The sequence below is a fragment of the Talpa europaea genome (genome assembly GCF_964194135.1).
Source record: "Talpa europaea genome assembly, chromosome: 1".
Taxonomy (NCBI): Eukaryota; Metazoa; Chordata; class Mammalia; order Eulipotyphla; family Talpidae; genus Talpa; species Talpa europaea.
In genome coordinates, this window is record NC_140073.1 from 32,285,388 (window position 1) to 32,309,354 (window position 23,967).

Here is a 23,967-nt window from a genome sequence, read left to right on the forward strand (position 1 = left end):
TGCCCTTGGATTCAGTTTTTCAATGTCATTATTAGTATACTAGAGACTTCCATTATGATTGAAGTGCTTTTTATCCAAAAAGCATTATTCAATTATAATGCTCTACTTTGGTAGTGGTTAAATGAATATCCTTTATGATCTTCTCTTGCACTCCATATATAAAGTATTTCTCACGCAAAAGAAAAAGTCAAAAATGTTTCAAAGCAAACAAAAACTCAAAATCAAAACACAGCAAGTCTTTTCAAAAGTTTCATTAACACAGCATTAAGGTTCCCCCGCCTGTCCCCACTACCTCTCTAGTCAAATATCACACACTGAACATTTTGTGTTCTTTGCCTAGAATTGCCTCTTGCTGCCACTGAGTCTGGTGTTTCTGCCCACAACACTTTCTCTGCCACTTACCCTTCACAAAATGCCAGGTAAATTTCTATTCAAATTTCAGACTTCAATGCAAAATCACTCTCTTGGCTTCTCAAACCCAGGTCAAGTTTATGTAACTGGTTTGCATTGTGGATAGATATATATATATATATATCTTCACTTCAAAACCTATCTTGACTTGTAATGATATGCTGAGCTATGTGATCATTTGATGTATAGCTTTTGCGATTTACTGTCAACCCCATGAGAGCAGAAGCAATGTTTGCTCTCGTTCCTTATTTTAGGGTGTGCCTTGGAGAGACCCCTCAGTAAACATTTGATGAATGAAGAAGTAAATGAGACATGATGAATATAAACTATGTTCAAAAACTTGGAGTTAAAGGAAAAGATATTCTATATCCATATATGCCACTTAACCTTGAACAATGTTTGTAGGCGTGTCCTTCTGGGTAAAGTGAATACTATGACTAATTTCAGTAAATGATTTCATGATCTTGGCTGGTAGCACCCACGCTGGGATGCACACAGCATTAACTCACACAGCAGAGAGCACCCAACATGGTGCCCACCCAGTTCATAGCAGCTACTCAAGAACTTTCATCATTATTATATTTTCATACATCTTTATTTTTCTTCTATTGTTGCAAAAATCTTCATATTGAAAGGTTCTCCGTCTCTGCTCATTGTCTTCTGAATGTAATTTATCGATGTTTTCAGTGCTACTGAAACTGTCTTCCACTTACAGCTGTCCATGCAGCACCAGGATGCCTCGGGAAAGTGAAGTGATGACACGGCCATTCTGTCACCCCAGCCTCTCTTGGAAAGGAGCTGGACTTAGCCTGGTGGTTTTACAGGGACACTCCCCAAGCAGGGAATGTCTGGTGGGGTGACAGGATGGCACCTTAATGACTATTAAGGCAGAGACCTCAGTGCTTTCCTTTGAACTTTCACTTCTGTTGAGCTCTCAGCAGTTAGGGTTTTGGGTTTTTTTGTTGTTGTTGTTGGTTTGTTTTTGTTTTTATTTTTATTTTTCAGGGAAAATACAGCTGCATTTTGCTTATAGATATCTTTTGTGTTGCTTTGACCTTGGGTTCTGGGTTTGCTTCCAGCAGACAAGTCTTAAAGCCTCAAAACACCAGCTAGGGAAAACTATTTAATTTTTACTCAGGATTCAGATAGATCAAGTTGTCAAAAATTCACCATCAGCTGAGACTATGCTGAATTTGGCCAACTTCTCCCAGTTGGACAAGCCTCATAATAAAGTTGATAGTGGCAAAAGGCAGTGAGTGAAGGTGAACGTGTGGATTTAAAGTAGATTTTAATTATATCTCACACCCCTGCTCTCCACCAACCCCAGAGAGAGGCTTAAAAGTGTAGCTTCATTAGAAACTTAGGAATCATTTTAAACTAATTGCTCCCTCATCACAACTTAAAACTGACATCCAGCCCTTTAAGAATAAAGTCATATTCCCGGATTCCTGACACCGCTCACCCTTCATAAGTGCTCCCAGAGGACACGAACCCTATGACTAATTTCAGTAAATGTTTTCGTGATCTTGGCTGTGGAGTTAATGTATAACAAGTTCCAGAGGAACCAATTTCCTACTTGAGGAAACTTCCTGACCAAGTTCCCTAATTATTCCCAGACAGCAATAGCCCTGTGGAATCCAGCCGGCCAGGGGCGGTTGTTAATAAGCCACAGGTGGCAGCTACAGTTTCGTTACCAAGGAAACAGGTGAACTGTGCAGAGAGGAATGTTCTACACCAAGAGAACAGGGACCTGACCTGTGAACGCATTTCTGCTGACTCCTGTTTTCTTTTTGGAAAGGGGAATTCCAAGTAAATCAGGACATGCTCCCTCTTAAAATCATTGAGAAATTGCCTTCAGTGGCTCCTTTCAACCACCATCCTCCAACTATTTACTTTCAGGACCCCTGTACAATCTGACAGTTTATAGAGAGCATCAAAGAGCTTTTGTTTATACAGATTATAGTCCCAGATATTTGCTCTATTACAAGTTAAGATAAAGACCTTGGGGGGAATGGGAGGGAAAAATGAATACATCTTTATTTATTATCACATTTTAAAATGATGTTAATAACCCTTCATACAGTGAAGTGTGGTGACCTGAGATAAGCAGCCTGGGGGGCTTAGTAACGACCTTTTGCTCAGGTCCTGGTATGCAACCTGGTTCCTGGTAGGAATCTTGTGAGATGTTAGCCACAAAGCAGAATGGACCCGGAGGGCCCATAACAACTGACCCTTTACTCCTTGGTGTGCAACTATACAACTCACTTATTGGTACATAGCCACGTCATACCTGACCATGTACAGCTGCCAATGCAAACCCATCTGGAACCTTGTAGAAACTTAAAGTGTATATAAGCCCCCGACATCTGGCAAATGGGGCTCAGCCTTTAGATTCAAATCTGCTGAGTCAGCACCTGTGCAATACACCTGCTTCTTATTAGCCCTGGTGTCTAACTTTCCTTTGTGCCATGTAACAATAGTATCAGAAATAACATATTTTGATGGGAAATAGTTATATTTTCAAAAATATTTAGGAGTGGTGCTGTTTGACATTTTTACAAATAGTTTTGGTATCTTCTTAAAGAAACAGCTGAATTCTCATATCTCCTTCTGCATTCAATTTGTTGTAACACAATTAATTATGTAGTTTCTGGAAAACTCTACATTTTGGACAGAATGAGGAGCAAAAGGTAAAAATAATTTAAATGTCATTATGAAAATAATTTTGACCTCACAGAAAACTTAAATAAGCCTCAATATCACCCAGGGGCTCTAAGCTTTGAGAAACATTACTCTAAACAAAACTGTGATAAAAGATGGTTACTGAATAGCTTTATTTCTTAATGAATCATAAAGCAAAGCAATAGACCAAGAAGAAAGGTTTCAACTATAAGATGGATGTGGGTGAGGCCCATTCTTGGTATTTCCACAGCCCTAGGCCATCTCTGCCTGTAAAGAATTCTGGCTTCCTGCTGAGGCATCCTAGTACTGACTTCTGGGACAGCTGCCCCAGTTTCTGAATGACAATCAGGAAATCAGCAATGGTCCACCTAGAAGCCTGACACTAAAACCAGGTTTGCTGTCTTTAAAAAAAAAAAACAACAAAAAAAAAAACAGTAACTTGGTGTTCTGCAAATTTGCCAAATAACACTTGGTGTTCTGCAAATTTGCCAAATAACACAAGCTCACAGAGTTTATTTGTGAAGGTTATAATGTTAGAAACAAGCAAGTAATAGTTAGAAGCAGTAATGACAGAGACTGAAGGAATTTGTGCATGCAATGAATGCCTGGCCTTCCCCTCCTAAGGGCCTAATGAGAAGACAAAGGATAGGGGGACCGTGAACATCTAAAGAAAGCTCTTAGGGCCTCCCTGGTGGCGCAGGGATTAAGACGCAACCTATGAAGCAATCTGCAGCCACTGCAGCACGAGTTCGATTCCCAGCCGGCCAGAGAGAAGCCCACACGGCGGGACAGACCTCTCCTGTCTTGCCCGCTGCTCCCCTCAGCAGTGTACTTCGGTCCGTTTGCCTGTTCTGTTTCCACTCTGTCTCTGGTGAATCTTCTCACCCCCGCATCTCTGGCCTGTACCCCAATTCCTGTATATAAATAAATAAATCTTTTAAAAAAAAAAGCTCTTAAAAAAGAAAAGATTATTGATTTATACAAGCAGTGGGTGCAGTCAGAAGCGCAGGAGGGTGAGAGAATACACCAGAGCCAGAGCAGGGAACAGAAAAGGCAGAACAACAAAATACACTGCTGAGGGGAGCAGCAGGCGGCAGGAGAGATTTGTCACACCTCGCGGGACCCTCGCCAGCAGCCAGGGATCGAACCGGCGCTGCAGAAGCTGCCCAGCGCTCAACCGCTGTGCCACCAGGGGAGGCCCTAAAGAAAGCTCTTTTACTTCTCCCAAACAATGATATCTTTTGCCCAAATTGTAGTTGGTAAGTGGGGTCCTTTTGATCCCAGAAGAACCATAGGAGGACACAGGATGAGCTCAGGTGATGCGTCTCCCCTGCAAAACCTGCTGATATTGATCTGAAAAATTCTGCCCAGGAGCTTGCTTAAGACCTATTCCAGACCCGCAGTTCTACCTGCTGTGCCCACTTCCAGGGGTGCTCCAGCCTAAGATGAACCATGGAGAACACAGCCACAGCACAGCTTCTGAGCAAGGCCTGGGACACGTAAGCCCAACTGGAGAGAATGTCAAGCTTTTGTGCTTCTATCACGCTAGAGGCAATAGAGCAAGTATATTGGCTACAAGTATGAATTCTGGAGTACAAACAATTTGTGATAACCTGTGTACCCCTAGATCACATGCCCTTATACCCTGTAATACCACCTAGTCACAAAAGAATTTTGAATATTTGGACAAATTACTTAGCATCACTCAGCATTGCTGTAAACTGGTAGTGTTGTTGTTAGGGGGAAAAGGATGTCCTGAGCTAATTCCATACAGGCTTTGTGGACTCCACCCCCACCCCAGGCCAAAGCCAAAGACACTGGGAACCCCAAATCCCATCACCACCAAAAGGAAGGTGGCTGGGACCTGAGGGTGGTGTTAAGCAGCCAGGTTTGGTATAAAACCAGACACGTGAGCTTTGGGGGATTCCCTTTTTGGCTCCCCGCCAGCTAGCAGCCTCCGGCCAGCTCTGAGAGTACTTTTGGGTTTCCAGGTCAGCGGATCGGGTAGGAAGCAGTAAAGAATTTATTTCCCTATTTTCTCCCTGAGTTGTACATTTCCTCATTTCCCTTTCCCTTGTAAATAAACCTTTTATTAACCTTTTGTGTGTGCCTGTAGTGGAGTATTAATAAGTCCCTTTTAAGTGCACAGGTGAGGACCCACAGCCAGGCAACCCGTTTTATATCGCAGTTGCTCCGTAACATTGTGAGGGGCAAAATGAGCTCATATGTGTAAGGGGCATAGCCAAGTATATATATATATATGGTAAGTATTCATTAAATACTAGTTAGTATTAAAATGCAAATCTTTTTCCCTTCTATGTAACATCCTAAAGTGACTCTCGATACCTTAAAAAATTGGGTTCATAATCCTTCATTTAAGTCATAAAATCATTCACCATCTGGTCTCATTTCCTATCACTCCACCACCCAAAATATTTTGCAGCTGTCACACAGTTTTATTTTGTAGACACAGGAAGGGCCAAGGTAGGATCTCTAGGAATCGAGCAGATGGGTAAAGAAGGAGAGTCCTAGGAGCCCTTGGTGGATTTGGCAGACTTTTATTGGAATTTACCAGGTACATGGCAGGCAGGAGTGCAGGGGGGCCAGGAGGCTGTCAGGTCCCCGAGCCCCCAGCAAGTCTTCACTCTTTCTGGGCTCTCCGGCCTTCTCTTGTGGCCTTGTTCTCTCTCTCCTCATGATGGTTCTGCTGTTCTGCTCTGCTGGCGTCCCCATATGCCGCCCTTATAAGCCCAGTCTCTTAGCCCAGGTGTACCCACCTACATATGCCCACACCCTACTCCAGGTACCCACCATCAGGCATGCATTCAGGACCACAGGGTTCCATCATCAATCCTAATGGTGTGAGGGCAAAGAAGCCTGATACTTTACTTACCATGCATACTTAAGATCTTAAAAATCCATATCGTGCTTATCAGACACTAGCTCATCTCTAGATGTAGAGTCCTTTGTCTTGTTCTTGCCATCTAACTAACCCTTCCTAATCTTACAAACTATGACCTCAATCACCCTCTCCAGGAAACCCTCTCTGATTCCTAAAGAGACATCCAGGGAATAGTGGCTGCAAGTGCGTTAACCACAATGGCAACACTCACGACACAGTGCTGTAAGTTTCTTTATATGCTTGTCATTCTTTTGTGAAATCTTGGAAATGAGTGAGTCTCTGTCTAGTATCTGACACCATAACCAGCACATAGTAGGTACCCAGCACATAGTAGATACCCAGACTTTATGAATACTCAAATGAGGCAATAGACATAATCCATGCCTGCCAACGTGTGATATACGGGGTCTGAGGTGGTGATTATGGTGATGATGCTGATATATGATGGTGGTGGTGTTGCCTGTGTTAAAAACTAAGAGCCAGACAGGAGATGGAAAAGGGGGGTGAACAGAGAATTCACCTCAGCCCTTGTGCTCCTAAACCTAACAAAAAGATGCACCTACCTTAAGGATATGAAACACCACTGCATTTGCCATTTGCCCAAATTTGTTGTATCTAGAGCTCATGGGACTGATTCTAATATTTTCTGTGAGTTCCTCAGTGATGATAATTGGTTTGCTGAGAACATTTAGGTCCCCAAACTTTCAGCAGTGACAGTATAGCAATTACATGCTTGGCCACTAGATGGCAGTAAGAATTTATTCTGTTTTTGGAAAAATAAATCCCTCAAGGAGCTTTCATTCACTTATTTTATTTTTTTTATAGAAGTGTCTGATTTTATTTTATTTCATTTTTTTAAAGATTATTTATTTATAAAAGCACTGGGTACAGTCAGAAGCGCGGGAGGGTGAGAGAATTCACCAGAGCCAGAGCCGGGAGCAGAGCAGGCAGAAGGACCGAAGTACACTGCTGAGGGGAGCAGCGGGCGGCAGGAGAGGTCTGCGCGCCATGTGGGACCCTCCTCCGGTGGCCGGGGAGCAGCCGGGGATCGAACCGGCGCTGCAGAGGCTGCGGGCAGCTTCGCAACCCAGCGCTCAACCGCTGCACCACCGGGGAGGCCCTCATTCACTTATTTTAAAGGTACAAATATTTCCATGTTACTGCTTTGCTTTACACCACTCGCCACCCATTGTTACAGGTGAAGTTCAGAGTTCTTATTGTACCTGCAAGAGGTTGTATGGTTTGGCTTCTGCCTGCCTATTTATCCCTCCCTCTCTCTCTCTCTCCAGTCTTCTCCCTTTCCTGGAATAACACCAAGTTCCTTCACAATCTGACCTTCAACACTCCATTCCTTCCACCTGGGCTGTTCCGCCGTCCACATTTGGACCTGGTTAATGCCATCAGCTCTTAAGGCTCAGTTTAAATGTCACTTTCCCAGGGAGACCTTCACTATCCTTCCCAGAGTTATTCCTCTCCCACCACCTCGCCAGGCTAGAAAAACTCTTCCTGTTATAATCCCACAATGTCTGGTGCTTTTCCTCTATAACACTTGTCACAATTGTAACTACATTTTTATTTTGTATTCATTTGTTTATAATTGTCTCTCTCCTTTGACTATCTCTGCTTATCTCTGCAGTCCCCAGCACCTGGCACAGTGCCTGCTACGTAGAAGTCATTCTACAGTTGATTTTCTTCCCTTTCTCAAGTTAGTTATTCTCCCACCAGTGTTTTTGCAAAAGTTGCTAGAAAGTCATACACACAAACACACACACACACAAACCCTCAAGTACTGAATCTGCATCTATAACATTCATTTCTTAATGCAATTCATTATGTAATTTATTATACAATATAATTCATTCAGTTCTTAATGCAAATATCACTACACCAATGCAACCTTTGTAAAACACTACCAGTTGACATTGGCTTTAGGATGGGAGCAAAGGGCAGAAGCAGGAAGTCTTGAGGACAGTGCTGATGAAATATCAAAGGGTTTTAAGAAGATTGATCTGGGGCCTCCCCGGTGGCGCAGCAGTTGAGCGCTGGGTTGCAAAGCTGCCCGCAGCTTCTGCAACGCCGGTTCGATCCCAGCCACCGGGTGAGGGTCCCACTTGGCACGCAGACCTCTCCTGCCGCCTGCTGCTCCCCTCAACAGTGTATTTCGTCAGTCTGCCTGCTCTGCTCTCCACTCTGCCTCTGGTGAATTCTCTCACCCTCCCGCGCTTCTGACTGTACCCAGTGCTTGTATAAATAAATAAAATAAAATCTTTAAAAAAAAAAAAAAAGATTGATCTGGGCCTTGCAGACAAAGAGGAAAATGTTATTGCTGCTGTATTAAAGAGTACCCAAATGATGTACTGGCATAATAGCAAAACTATCACTCACCACAATGTACAGTGTAAAAAATATACCTACGAAGTAGACAGTGAGTAAGGAACTTCCAGGCAGGTTGTCAAAAGCAGTAACCTGCCTGCTCTAAACAGGTTCTGCCATCCGCTGCATCAACACAAAACATATGAGATTTTAATGAAAAGGAACTTTAATACAATTAGGAAACAATACAGGAAAGGAAAAGAATCTAGTTTCTAAATTAAGCACCGGAAGTTACCCGTCGCCTTGTGAGTAAAAGTCCACCCAAGCAGGACTGGCCCAGAACAAGGCCCCAAAGCCTGCCACAAGTCTAAAGCATATTCCAGTGGGGACCCACAGAAAAGGATAAGAAACAACCAGACAAGTCTGGAAGGAAAAGAGCAAAATCAAAATCAAGACAAAAACCGCCATTGTCACCTCCCCATGGGTCTCACCCACATCTGTGTCACCCAGTCCACGACCAAAAGGCAAGTGCAGTTTCTTCACATGTCTCTCTGCTCCATGTGCCTCCTCCAGGGCTCCTTCAGGCTCCATCCTGTTCCTTCCTTCCTCAGTCTCCTCTGTAGCTTCTTCTCTCCCTGCTCAGCTCCACCCTCCTTGGTTGGGGCAGGAAACCTGGAATCTCCCCCCTTTCCTGGGGACCACCCTGTTACAAAACCTTTCCCAGAGTGAACCCAAGGACCCTGCACTCCAAACCTACAGACTTCAAAAACGACAAACAAAACTGTTAAGTTTTTAGCAGAATTTAGAGAAAATATAAAGGAACCAGGACTTGCTGGAACCAAACATAAAACTCGCACAGCAAACCATTTTCGAAAATGGCATCATTTCAGGGCAAAGGTCAAATCCAGGTGTGGTTGTAAAATCCTTTGGGTTAACTTCAGAAAAATTATAAAGGATTTAAAAGGAGCTCTGTCGGCGACAAACAGAATGCTGTGTAACTGACACTGCACCAGCTGATGGGATCAGGCCTGAGTGACCGCCCAGGAACAATCAGGTTGTTTGCCTGGGGCCCTGTCAGGGGTCTCCAGGAACCTTATGGGTATGCTAATGAATACAGTGAAATATCAAACATAAAACCCTGTAGATTATAAACTGCCTAGAGGGTAGGGAAGAAGTATTGGAAATTTGTGTTCTTTTAATTCTCATTCTATATGAAATTTGTATTAAAAGATCTGTTGGTGTAAAAATTGCAGTGGTCAGAGTCAAGGACGTAAAAGAGACTATAAGACTCTTGCAATAGGAGGGAGAGATTGAGCTCAAATTCTGCTGATGCAAAGTTTAATACAGTATAATTTCCATAAAAAGAGGAGGTTCCGTGTTCTCTGCCCCACTTAATGAAAGGTGGAGCTGAGCAGAAGAGGGGCCGCTGAAGGAGACTTGGAGAGAAGTCTTGGAGAAGGCACAGGGAGCACAGGTGTGTGAAGAAGTCCTGCTTACTTTTCAGTGCTGGACTCGCACCAAGGACTTGGGGAACCTGGAGGAGACATGTGGAGTTAAGGTGTATGGAGACACCGAAAGAGACACATGGGTGAGACTAGTGGGGAATCTGACAATGGCAGCTTATCTTGATTTGCACTTAGATTTTGCTCCTTTTGTTTAGTTGTGCCTGGCCCCTTCTGCCCCTTTCCTGTGGTTCTCTGCCTGAAGATGCTTTAGACTGTGGCAAGTTTTGGGAACTCAGTGGTCATGCTTTGGGCAAACCCTGTTTGGCTGGACATTCACCCTTGAAGGGTTGGCTATCTTTGGGTATTTTCTTGGGAAACTATTATCCTTTCTTCTCTTCTCTCTCCATGAACACTGTTAATTAAAATTCTTTCACACTAAGAGTATGGTTTGTCTTAATGCAGTGAATGGCAGACCCTCTTTAGAGTGTGCAAGTTAGGATATTCTGGGGTGCCCCACAGATCGTACACTAACAGATTAATGTGACTAGATACAATTTGAGCTGGGAAATAGATGTAAATTTTTGGCCAAGTGAAGAATTATCTTCATACCGTCACTGAATTCTGACCAGTTCTGGAGGCTCTTTGTCTTAAGTAGATAGCGAAAGCAATAGGGAGTACTGGGAGCAAGGCCCTTAGACAGTGAAGACAGGGCTATCTTGACACTTTTTTCTCTAAAGATTTGGTAATATGCCTCAATGGTTTTTTAAAGTATTTACTTGTTTTAATACAGCAATTCCACTTCTAGAAACATATTCCAGGAAAATCTTTACAGTTCTAGAAATTACAAAATGCCCCCAAAATAACAGATTGACAGAATCAGCTTTGACATTTCAGTGTATTGCAGTGGTTTTCAAAGTGTGTTCTGTGAGTCACTGGCAGAGGATTCATAGAGTTTAATCTGCATTTGTGATAATTCTAATACATCATGTAACATGTTCACTGTGCTTACATTTGAGCTGTCATGCAAAAGCAATGGGGCCCAAATTGAGGTCAAGGTAGAGACACCAGATTACTAGTAGCCACCACATACTTGCAACTGAAGACAAGTGCCACCATCACTGAAGAATACCCTATTTTTAATTGTAATATAACTGGCATATATCATCATGCTAGTTTTAGGTATACAACATAACGATCTGGTATATGGCTACATTGCTAAATGTTTACCACAATAAGTTTAATGTTCATCACCACATGTAATTCTTCTTTTTTACTTCTATAAAATTTAACTTTCAAATATACAATGCACTATGTTAGCACACAACCAATGGGCACCCAAGGACCCCAAACTTACACATTCTCAGGGGATTCAGCCAGCAGTATGCACAAAGGCAAAGCTGACTCTTAGTGTGATAGATCTTTACTACAGTTAGTGTGCATAGCAGAGAAGAGAAGATATTCCTAATGGTTTCACCATAACTACCCCCCCGCCCCAATTACCCATCCATTCTTGAGTAAATAACCAGCCAAACAGGGTCAGCCCAAAGGGGGATTACTAAGGCTTGAAAACTTTCCATAACTCTAAAGAAACTTCTGGAGGAGAACAGCAAGAAAAGGGTAAGACAGGCCCCGGAAAACTGGGACAAAGGGAGAAAAAGAAAAGTACAAATCAAGATAATGGCTGCTGTTGTCTTTACCAAGGACAGCAATCCCATGTTACATGATGTATTAGAATTATCACAAATGCAGATTAAACTCTATGAATCCTCTGCCAGTGACTCACAGAACACACTTTGAAAACCACGTTTCTTTCACCCATATGTCTCTCATGCATGTGTCTCTTTCAAGTGTCTCTACGGGTCTCTTCAAGTTCAAGCTGACAATCACTACCTCAGACTCTCTACTGGCAGTTACCAATACTGTCCACTGTCCTCAAACCCCCTTATTTAGGGGGTTAGGATGTTATACTCCCTGGCCGTGGTACCTAGTTGTCATGTGGTAGTGGATCAGTGTATCATCTGCATCTGCAGGGACCAGTTTACTACCCTGACATTCTACCACTGGGGTCCCTACAACCCTACTCCTACAGTTTTCCAGAGGCAGAACCTCCATCATACATGGTGACTGCGTGTTCCCTTGCTTTCCAGGACACCCCCCAGCTTCTAAAGTCCCAGTGTCAGTTAACAACAGAAGAAGGGCTTTGTATTGAGCTACCACCTCCCTTTTTTGGGTTGCACTACCCTGGCAATGCTTCCAACACAATTAAATTGCAGTTTTTTCCCCACTGTTTTACGATGCTATCCCCCTCGATGCAAACATAGCTGTTTGTTCAGCCACCAGAGACAGTTGTCTCCATTTTTATGTAATTTGGTTGTAAATTGGTGGAGGCAGTGATCCTAGCATCTTCACTCTTCTACCATCTTGCCAGACTCCATCTACCTGGATATTCTTTTGATATATTCCCTTCATAGAGATAAGTACACTCTGTTAGATTATAGATTTATCTGTTAAGCCCACTGAGAACCAAAAAAAAAAAAAAAAACCTAAAAAAATAACAGGGAAATCTAGAGAAATAACTTTAGTGATAAGAGCTTGTGGATGTTCTGTCCAGGATGTTGCAGAATGTAATTGCTGCAGATCTACTTATGGGTCAATGAACCATAAGGGGTAGTGAAGGTGAGATAGGGAATATATAGGTCACAAAACCCACTCGTGTATATTGGGGTTTTTCCAAAGACGATGGTGATACGGGGAGCAACTACAACTTGAAAATTACAGGTATCCCAGGCTACTAAAACTGCTGTGTGCTATTAATTTAGCCCTTGAACCACCACAGGTTCTTGTCCCACAAAGCCATAAAAAGGAATTCACAGACTTCTTAGATAAGTAAGCAGAGAGAAGCAAACTTTATTCAAGAAAGAAAAAAACAGTATATTTAAAGGAAGAAAGAAAGGATTCCCAGGTGTGCTGTACCTGTGAGGGGCGAAGAGGCCATATGGGCACGTGTATAGGGGATATTTAAACCCTTTTTTCTCTATTCCAAACATCTCATCATCCTATTTTGTGATCAGCTCTTCCTCCCAGTGGCTATACTTCTCCTGGCAGATGTGCCCACTTTCCTAGCTCTTATCTTATTACTCTTGTACCTATCCTGGCCAAAGTCTCTCAAACTTTACTGTTCTCATTAGCCCTCCTGGATTTCTGACCTCATCTCTGGAGTATGTTTTGGGTAGCACCTCCAAGACTTTACTCCCCTTATCTCAGAAGCCTCTTTAATGCTCCTGAAGCCCCTGCCTGTATTGTCCCTGAAGCTGTCTACTTAACCTTAACTTGCCCTAGGACTCAATATCAGAATAATTGAAATGGAAACAATAATAACAGACGCATTTTTTGTTGTTGTTGTTGTTTAAATATTTTGTTTTATTTATTTATGAATGCAAGAGCTGGGGTGTAGGCCAGAGGTGCAAGGGAGGAAGAGAGGTGAGAGGATTTACCAAACAGAGTGGGGAGCAGAACAGGCGGATTTACTGAAATACACTGCTGAGGGGAGTAGCGGGGGAGACAGGAGTGGTCTGCTGCACCATGTGGGTAGCTCTCTGGCCAGTAATTGAACTCGTTGTGCTGCAGTGTCTGCTGATAGCTTCATAGCGCTGAGACTTAACACTTTGGGCCACCAGAAGACCCCAATAACAGACATATTTGAAGTAAATTATTCCAACTAAAAGAACTGACATCCCTGGCAAGTTCAGTAAAAAGACATCAAAACCTAGACATTTTAAAATTGTTTAATACAATCAATGAATAAAAGAATGAACTAAAAAATGATGAAAAGGAAACTGCATTTGGCTTTTCTTTGTTTGATTGTTCGTTTCTTTTAAGTAAACCTTAATTGATTCTTTTATATGCTAAGAGAAGAAAATTTCAGGATTCCAAGGGATGGGATTCCATCAAAATTTTGGCTTATGTTTTTCTATGTGCAAATGAAACTAGTATTATACAATATTAAAATATCACCCACAAGTTTTCAGCAATCTGTTGATGAAATTTCTTTTTCTGAAAGTCATATCAGTTTGCATTTCCACCCCCAATTTTTGGCAGGGATAGGTAAAAAGATAATGAAAAAAACAGCAAAGTCAACCTGGAGTTATTTCTATTATTTTAAAAAGTAAGTAGCAATATTTATGAAAGTTTACAAATTCATAGTTGCTTTGACCCAATCACTTTGTGAAATGTGCTCTACAGAAATTGAAGTACCATAATGTATTAATGTACAAAATAGTTTATTACATATTTTCTAAAGAGAAAAAATACTGCACAACCATCAATAAACTTTTGAAGAAACTCTAATATGAAAGTGTTCATAGATTATGCCTCTAAGAAAAAAAACCAAAACATTAATTTTTGAAGTTTCTCCTAGATGCATTATATGGTGATGGAGAAACTAGAATTTAGGTGGTGATCACAATATAGTATGTACAGATATCAATTATAATATGGTACACCTGAAACTTATGTAATGTTGTAAACCAATGTTGCCTTGATCAAAATTTATTTAAAAGATGCCCCTAATATTACATCAAATTTTCATAACTCAAAATATTAAAGAAACTCATACCAAGAGTTGCAATCTTTTTCAACTATTTATTAAATTTAAATACAGTTCAATCATGTAATGACCAACTTTCACATGGCTCTCAAAACAGTCAGAAAGTGTGTAAGTCGACTTTTCTTCGCCATAATTTCATCAAAGCTCTTTTCATCTCACTGTTTCGAAAACTGTAGATCAGTGGATTCAGCATAGGGGTAAGAAGTGAGTAGGACAGAGATATCAGTTTCTTGGTGTCTGGGGAGTAGCTATTTTTGGGCTGTAAATAGGTCATATTAGCTGTGCCATAGAAGAGGGTAACAGAAGTAAGATGGGAGGCACAGGTAGAAAAGGCCTTCTGCCTCCCAGTGTTGGATGGCATCTTCAGGATGGCAAAGAGAATTCTAACATAAGACAAGAGTATCAACAGGAATGGAACTAAGATAATTAAAACAGTACCAGTAAACGCATAGATTTCAAACAAAAAGGTGTCTGAACATGCAAGCTCCAGCACAGCTGGGGTTTCACAGGAGATGTGATTGATCTCGTTGGGGCCACAGAAGGGAAAACTGGACACCCATGACGTTTGCACAGTACCCAACATGAAACCCAGGCCCCATGAGAATAAAACGAATTTCATGAAAGTGCTTTTGTTCATGATCACTGGGTAGCTCAGAGGATGGCAGATGGCAGCATAGCGGTCATAAGCCATTGCCCCCAGGAGAAAACATTCAGTCCCACCAAAAAAAAGTATGAAATACATCTGTGCAAAACAACTCACGAATGAAATGGGTGTTTTCTCAGTGGAGAAGACCACCAGCATCTCAGGTATAATGACTGCACTGATACTCATGTCCACTACAGACAAATTCTGGAGGAACAGGTACATGGGGACGTGGAGTCTCTGGTCTAGTGAGATGATGGCTATAATGATGGCATTTCCAATGAGGGTCACCAGATAAATAATCAAGAAAACCACAAAGAGCTGCTGTTGGAGTTCAGGAAAGTTTGAAAAGCCCAAAAGAATGAACTCAATTACAGAGCTTTGATTTTGCCTTTTCATTTCAATAGAGAAGTCTTGTATTCATGGACAAAGTATGTAAAGTATGAGGTCATAGTCCAACAGCTCAGAAGCAGCCTTTGCATTCACCCCAGACAGTCTTGGCAGATGATGTAAAAATGAGCTCATATTGGAAGAAATTCAGTTTGATGATTTTGGAGAATTGTTTGTGAATCTTTCACATCCTGGTTCAGAAATCTTGTCTGAAAAGGACAAAATAATACCAAAAATTTTTTCAATGTATTCATTGTAGAGTTTGAAAATTAAACACATTCTTAAAAGAAACAAAAATGTTTTATACCTATACCTCAAATCACATAGTGTTGTAAACCAAGGTTACCTAGATTTAAAAAAGAATAAAGTTTCACCACCCAAATGCCCCAAAATAGATGCCTGGATCAAGAAGATGTGGTATATATACACATGGAATAATGTGTATATATACACATTGAATATATACACATATTGAATATATACACATTGAATATACAATGGAATACTATTCAACAATCTAAAATGATAAACTCATACATTCGCAGCAACCTCAACAACATGGACAGAGCTAGAAGGTATCATGTTCAGTGAAATAAGCCAGAAGGAAAAAGAAAAATGTCAAATGGTTTCACTTATAGGAGGTTTATAGGGAGATCCAAATAAGGGATTGGGGGAACAATAATAATAACAATAATAATGAAACAAAACCAGCAGGCAACCATAAATAAGAAATAGTCTGCAAGGAATGGGGAGGCAGAGGGATCATAACTTAGGTTCCATTCCAATGACTTTACTATCACCATCATCTGTTTTCCCAGTTATATATATATATATATAGTTTAAAATAAAAAAATAAAGTGTTAAAAGGTAGACAATAATATATATTTATATTTTTCAAAATATAAATATTTTGAGAATAACCTAACAATTCAAAATTTTCACACAGTTGATTTATATTTATTATAAATATTCATCATGTTCAAAATGCCTATAATTGACCCAATTAGACATGAAAACTGCAAAAACACACAGAGGTTGTATTTGAGCTGTACCAATCTTAGGTGACATGTAAATAATGTGAATTGATTGAGCTGATTGATGTCTGTGCAGACTGGTGATAGCCAGTTATCATGGGGTTGACCTCCAGGGAAAAATTTCAGGGTCCCTTCTTTATGGCTCATCCTTGTGATCTTGATGGCTTCAGAAAAGTTCAATTTTGATCATTCTGAAACTGATTTCAATATCCCCTCCATCACCAAAAAGTTTATTAATTTGATTACTAATTATTCAACAAGAACTGAGCACCCACCATTTTCTAGGTTCAGCAAATTTCAGTTGTACAGAGTTGGAAATCCTTCATAAAATAGTATTCCACCCTTACCGTAGAACTCGCTAATCTCTCTCTCATATGACTTATTCATTTTTCTCCATTATCACAAATTGCCATTATATACAAGCACATATACACATGTATGTATGTGTATGCATATAATCTGAAGAAGCCATCACTCCACATTGTTTTCTCCTTATACCTCATGTGTTGTCAACACATAACATTCTAAGTTTATGCTTGTTCCCTCCTCATTCAGAATATACATATTTATCTGTAGATTTGATTATACTTACAAGTAAAATATAACTTCCTTCCTAAAATATAAACTCCAGGGGTCAAAGATTTTATTCTGTTCTTTGCTATATTCATAATGCCTATAATTCCTGACCAAAAATAGATACTGTCATTATCTGATGAATGAAAGAATTTTTTAAATGATGAAAATCCACTATGCTTTAAATAATAGTGTGTCTAAAGAAAAGTGAAACCAAAACACAACATTTTGGGAAGCAGAGGTAATAGCAAGAGCTTCAGACATTTCAATGAGAGAAAAATTAACTTTGATAGAAGAGGGAACAACCATAATTGTAGGATGCCATCTAAGGGGCACACATGAGGTGTAAGGAGAAAGGAATAAGGAGGAGAGTGACACTTAGCCCTGGTTGGAGTCTTACCAGTCTTGCATGGTTTGAGAACTAGCAGGAAAGCACTGTAAGAGGTGAAGAACCCAGGAGAACAAAGGGACACAGCAAGTGAAGACATGTGCAGATGCCTTGAGCACAGATCAGTAGGACATTAGCAGATAACAGAAGGCAAGTTAACTTACTACTGTTTGTCTGTAATAACCCATTAAAATTAAATATCAGTATTAACTGTAACATGTACATTTCTGATGTCAAAAAATCAACTCAAATTAGTAAAATATGGTCATAGATACAAACATTGAAACCCATTTCTGAAGGAAAAAATAACATCTACTCAGTTACAAAAATTTTTAAGTAGATAAAATTTTGAAAATTTGAAAATTTATATATTATATAAAGAAAATGAAAAACTTTAAAGAACTCATTAAAAGTATCTTATAGAACAAAACATTTGTGAGTGGGAAAGAGCAAATAACAATAGCTCCATATTTTTTCCATAACTTGGAAGACCCCACTGTTGTTTTGAGCAACTCACTAAAGTGACAAACTTAGATCACTTCCTTCTCTGTTTCAACCTTCTGTCGAAAATGTTAGAAGCTAAAATTTACCTACCAAATTCCCTTCAGTTGCAAACTTCTAACTTTTGAAATTTTGTGCACGTAAGTGCTTGTAACTTTAATTATTACCCAAACTTGTCTCTGAAAGGGAAGAAAAAGAAACTGACTAGTACTGAAAATAGTCTAGCAATTCAAATGTTCACATTGTTGAGTGAGTTCTGAGCACTGAGGCATTTTTTCAAATATCTCCAATCACAAATGAGAAGAACTGTAAATGAAACCCATGCACAGCTACACAGCAGAATCTGCACTTTCTTACCTATTGACTCTCTTTAAATATCCCTCTACTTTATCAGAAGTTTTACCTCTAGTCAATAGCTACCTTCTCAATTATACAGTGCAGTGATTCTTGAACATTATATGACATTAAAATATATGCCCTGGAGAATCCATCTCTAGAGAATTTAGAGGCACTTTATGAACATGTTTCAGTTTTTTCTGTGATTACAAAAGAGGTCTGAATTTGGCCCCTCAGGTGAGAGAGCTCAAGAGGACAAACTTGGAGCATCAGTCTTTTATAATTCCTATAGGGAATACATTCCTCTTCACACAAGAGACTCAATTTCACCATGACCCCTCCCAATAGGAGAGGAAAGCAGAGGCTGAATAAATGTTGTAGTGGGGAAAGAGGACCTGCTGGGTGAGGGTAGGAGCAAAGGCAGATGACCTGGAGGTAGAGAAATGACTGGATGGAATGCCAGTTTGTGCAGTGGTGGAAACCAATTAAGACAAATACAAACATCTTTGTAGCATGCCTGGGAGCTACCCCTTGCCTCATCCATAAGCTTTCTATCATTTCTAGTAGAAATAAAAAGTTGCTTAATTTTTTTTAAGATGTCACCCAATTAATTTCACAGACAGAGATTTTAAACTAGAGGGCAAAAGAGCTTTTAAACTAGAGGGCAAAAGATCTGCACTACTTTGTATGACTTGAGTAAATCATTTATCTTCTCTGATTCTATTTCTTTCTCTAAAAGAAACACTATTATTAATCTCACAGGTATATATGAGAAACAGGGATTGGGATCAACCAAAACTGGCTTGAGGAGATTACTGAGTTTGGCTCAGTCCCAGAAGAATGAAGAGATAAATAAATCTGCCAACTTGGCTTTGTCCAGAACTGGATGACTGGCCAGAACACAGGTTACCTTCATCTACTCATCACTGCTTTCCTGGAGCCTGTCCATTCTCCAAAAAGCACCTGACCCTAGCAACAACAGGTTACCAACAATATTTAGAGAGGTTCATTCTATTTTATATGTGTCAGTAGGAAATATAAAAGTAATCCTGATGAAACAGTGTTCTCATTCACAGATTCCAATCCAAAGATCCCTCCTCCTCATTCGCCATGGTGGGATAACACCCATGCATCAGCCAGTCAAGCATAGGAAATGCTGCCTACAGAAGTAAGAGGACTGAGCTTTCTAGAGTTGTGGTTCTCAATGTGTGGTGCCCAGGTCATCTTCAGAGGCACCAGGGAACTTATTAGAAACAAATTAGCAGGCTTCCTCATAGATCTACTGAAACAGACACTCTGTGCAATCTGTGTTTTAACATCCTTCCAAGTGATTCTGATGCATTACAACTCCAAGAATCACTGTAATCACATCTTGGAGGACAAAACCTATGATCCTCTTATTTGAAACAATGGGAGTTGGATAGGTAACCTAGTAGTAAAGACTTCCCTTTAACACAAAGGTAAGCAAGCAGGCATAGATGAGCCAAGAATCACACAAACACATCACAGTTTTAGGAAACTGTCAGTAAAATAATATGAGGTAATATGAGTTGAAATTATTTGATGGCAGAGGAGTACTAAAGGAAATAAGTAACTCATCTTTATTATAAAGCTATAAATCTACTAGAGGAGTACTAAAGGAAATAAATAACTCATCTTTATTATAAAGCTATAAATCTACTATACAACGTTTCCCATTTTAAAGTACATCCAAGTAACCTGGGGATCTTTTAATAGGCACATTGGAATTCATCTTGTTTTTCATTGGCTCTGCAGAAGCTTTTTAGTTTGGTGTAGTTCCACTTGTTGATTTTTCTTCTATTACGTGTGATTATGGTATCATATCCAAAAGATCATTGCCAAGACTAATTGTAAGGTAAATGAAGTTAACAAGCTTTTTCCACACCCATGCCTCTCATCCCTGGACATCCACACTAGAGGTGGCAAGGCAGGAAAAAAGCCTGATTTTTACTCATTTACCCTATACCAATGTCAAGGCATTTTTTTCCTATGTTTTCTTCTGGGAACTTTAAGACTTTAGGTCTTATGTCCAAGCCTTTAATCTGTATAGAGTTAATTGTTGTGAATAGTAAAACATAAGATGCCAATTTCTTTATTTTACATGTAAATATCTAGTTTTTCCAGCATTATTTATTGGAGACTATATATTTCCAAGTGAGTATCATGTTTCCCTTGTCAAATAATAGTTCACCCTATATGTAAGAGTTTATTTCTGGGCTCTTAATTCTATTCCACTGGCCTGTGTTTATGCCAACATCATACTGTTTTGATTACTCTAGCTTTGGAATGTAGCTTGAAGTCAGAAAGTATGATATGTCCAACTTTGTTATTCTTTCTCAGGATGCTTTGGGTATTTGGGGTCTTTTGGTTCTATAAGATTTTTAGGGTATTTTTACTATTTTTGTGAAAAATACCATTGGAATTATCATAGAAATAGCATTGAATCTGTAGATTGTTTTGGGTAATATGGACATTTTAACAATATTAATTCTTGTAATCTACAGGTATGGACTCTTTCCATTTATTTATGTCTTTTTTAATTTCTTTTACCAATTTCTTTTGTTAATTAGTATTTCACCTCCTTAGTTAAATTCATTCACAGGTATTTTGTTTTGCAGGCTATTGTAAATGGGGCTTGGTGTAGTTCCACTTGTTGGTTTTACTTCTGTTGCTTCTGCTTTTTATTGCTTTACTGCTGATTTTTATGCATTCTGATTTTTAAATATGTTATTAATTACTATCCTTTCATTTCATCTTTAAGAGCATCCTTTAGATGAATTTTATGGAATATTTAGTGGTAATGCATGTCCTCAACTTTTGTTTGGGGAATTCTTATCTTGCCTTCATTTCTGAAAGACAGTTTGCTAGGTATTCTTACTTGATAGAAGTTTGTTGTTGTTTTTGTGTTGTTATTTTGATATTTTGGATTTATTATCCCATTCTTTTCTACCATACAAATTTGCTGTTCAGAAATTCACTCATGGTTTCATGGGGGCAACCATGTATATGATGAGTCACTTTTCTCTTATGGCTTTCAAAGTTCTCTGTCTTTTTCTATTGACAATTTAAGTATACTATATATTGGCATAGTTCTTTTTGTATTCAACATATTAGGGACATTTGATCATCTTGATTCTGTATATCCATTTCTCTCCTTAAGTTTGGGATGACTTTAGCTATTATTTCAAGTTTTGTTTTGCCAATTTCTCTCTCTCTTCCTCCTCTGTGATCCCCAAAATGTGTATGTTTTTTCATATAGTAGTCTCCTGAATGAAATTTTGGGACAGTTAAGAGACAGAATCTATTAAGAGGATCAATATGTGCCTGTCTAATGAGTCACTGAAAAATAATATAATATTCAAAATTTACTCAAACTGGTTTTACTCTTTGATCTTTAAATTTCCTTTTGGGGGCCTCCTTGGTGGCACAAGGGCTTAAGATGCAACTTATGAAGCTCACTGAAGTCACTGCAGCACAAGTTCAATCCCCAGCCAGGGAGATACCCACATGGCGCAGCAGACCCTTCCTGACTTGCCCGCTGCTCCCCTCAGCAGTGTTTTTCTGTCAATCTGCCTGTTCTGTTCCCCACTCTGTCTCTGGTGAATTCTCTCACCCACCCCCGCACCTCTGGCCTGTACCCCAGTTCTTGTATGTATAAATAAATTTCCTTCTGTAAAAATCCAATCCATTTTGTACCTGCTCTTCTAATTTTCGCAGAAGCAGTAAAATTAATTTTTCCACAGCTGAATAACAACTACCAATGGGTAAATAGCTATTACTCTTTTATTAGTAACCACAGAGTAGAAATTCCAGGAGTTATAGGAACTCATGTAAAAGGGTTCTCTCTATTCAATAACAGAAACATTCAAACATGAAGCAAACATGAAATGCCCCAAATGTTGCAAAATGAGAGGCTGTTCATACTAAAAAAGACTATGGTTAGCGATGGGAATCAAGGACCATAGAAAATATGCACTATTATTCACATTGTTTTCCCATAACAAAAAATAAAGTCATCCATTGTTTATAAATAAAGTCTCTGGAGGGCAGTTTTGGTATACAACAGGAAATTTAACAAAGCTTCAGAAAACAGTGGTATCTAAGTGAATAATACCAACTTTTTGGAAAGTTCTCCTTCACTTTTTTGATCACCAACATTAGGTAATGTCTGGAAAAAATACCAAGAGAAATCCATTTTGATATTGTAATCTGTGTGAGCTCATGAAGTAAAGCCAGTTTGGGCTCCCAAAAGCACATTGTTTCCTCAGTTTTCACAACAAATTTTTAAAATCTAACTTATTTGTTGGCTCTCCCCCTGATAGTGTAGTACAGTGAACTCTCAGGTATGTCTGCAGAACTTGCAGTCATTTTGAAAGGGAATTCTGCAAGAGCTACTAAAATCTAAAGCACAGAGTTACTCTTCATCTTATTTGTCTACTTTGAAGAATATGCCAGAGAAATAAAACATCACTACATATGAACATATGAAACTAGGTATTTATTGAAGCTTTGTCTTACTGACAATACAGAATGACCTGGACAATCATAATAGAAGAATGGGAGAATAAATTATTACATCATATGTCATCAAAATTTATAAACATATTAAAAATGATGATACAATTTTGAAAGGCTGGTATCACTGATATATTTTGAAATTTAGAGAATTCAATAAACTAAATATAATCACATCAAGATGAAAACTATTTTTAACATTAGTGAATTTAAATACAGTTCAGTCAGGCAGTGACTGAGTATCACATGGCTCTCGAAACAGTCAAAATGTATGTAAGTCAACTCTTCTCTGCCATAATTTCATCAAAGCTCTTTTCATCTCACTGTTTCGCAAACTGTAGATCAGTGGATTCAGCAGAGGGGTAAGAAGTGAGTAGGACAGAGATATCAGTTTCTTGGTGTCTGGAGAGTAGCCAGACTTGGGCTGTAAATAAGTCATATTGGCTGTGCCATAGAAGAGGGTAACAGAAGTCAGATGGGAGGCACAGGTAGAAAAGGCCTTCTGCCTCCCAGTGTTGGATGGCATCTTCAGGATGGCAAAGAGAATTCGAACATAAGACAATAGTATCAACAAGAATGGAACTAAGATAATCAAAATGGTGCCAGTGAATGCATAGATTTCAAAAAAAAAGGTGTCTGCACATGCAAGCTCCAGCACTGCTGGGGTTTCACAGGAGAGATGATTAATTTCATTGGGGCCACAAAAGGGAAAACTAAATACCCACGTGGTCTGCACAGTAGCCACCATGATCCCTGAGGCCCATGAGAACATTACTAATTTCATGAAAACACTTTTGTTCATAATCACTGGGTAGTTCAGAGGATGGCAAATTGCAGCAAATCTGTCATAAGCCATTGCCCCCAGAAGAAAACATTCAGTCCCACCAAAAAGAAGAATGAAATACATTTGTGCAAAACAACCTGCAAAAGTAATTGTCGTTTTTTCAGTGGAGAGGACCACCAGCATCTCAGGCATAATGGCTGCGCTGAAACTCACTTCCACCACAGACAAGTTCAGGAGAAATCGGTACATGGGGACATGGAGACTCTGTTCCAGAGAGATGATGACTATAATAATGGCATTTCCCATCAGAGTTACTAGGTAAATAATCAAGAAAACACCAAAAAGTTGTTTTTGGAGTTCAGGAAAGTTAGAAAAGCCCAAAAGGATAAATTCAACCACCGAGCTCTGATTTTGCTTTTTCAT

At 39.6% G+C, this 23,967-nt stretch overlaps 2 protein-coding genes across 2 annotated transcripts; both read right to left on the reverse strand.

The window, feature by feature from the left end:
* Nucleotides 1–14,456: 14,456 nt before the first annotated feature.
* On the reverse strand, nt 14,457–15,401 carry LOC311180836 (olfactory receptor 10A6-like; the record flags this gene model as incomplete). Its single annotated transcript, XM_084248815.1, has 1 exon — nt 14,457–15,401. The coding sequence occupies one exon, from the start codon at nt 15,399–15,401 to the stop codon at nt 14,457–14,459; it is 945 nt and encodes a 314-aa protein (XP_084104941.1).
* A 7,621-nt stretch (nt 15,402–23,022) lies between these two features.
* LOC311176782 (olfactory receptor 10A3) lies at nt 23,023–23,967 on the reverse strand (the record flags this gene model as incomplete). The annotated part of the gene is made up of 1 exon (XM_084242425.1): nt 23,023–23,967. One exon carries the CDS (start codon nt 23,965–23,967, stop codon nt 23,023–23,025), a length of 945 nt encoding a protein of 314 aa, XP_084098551.1.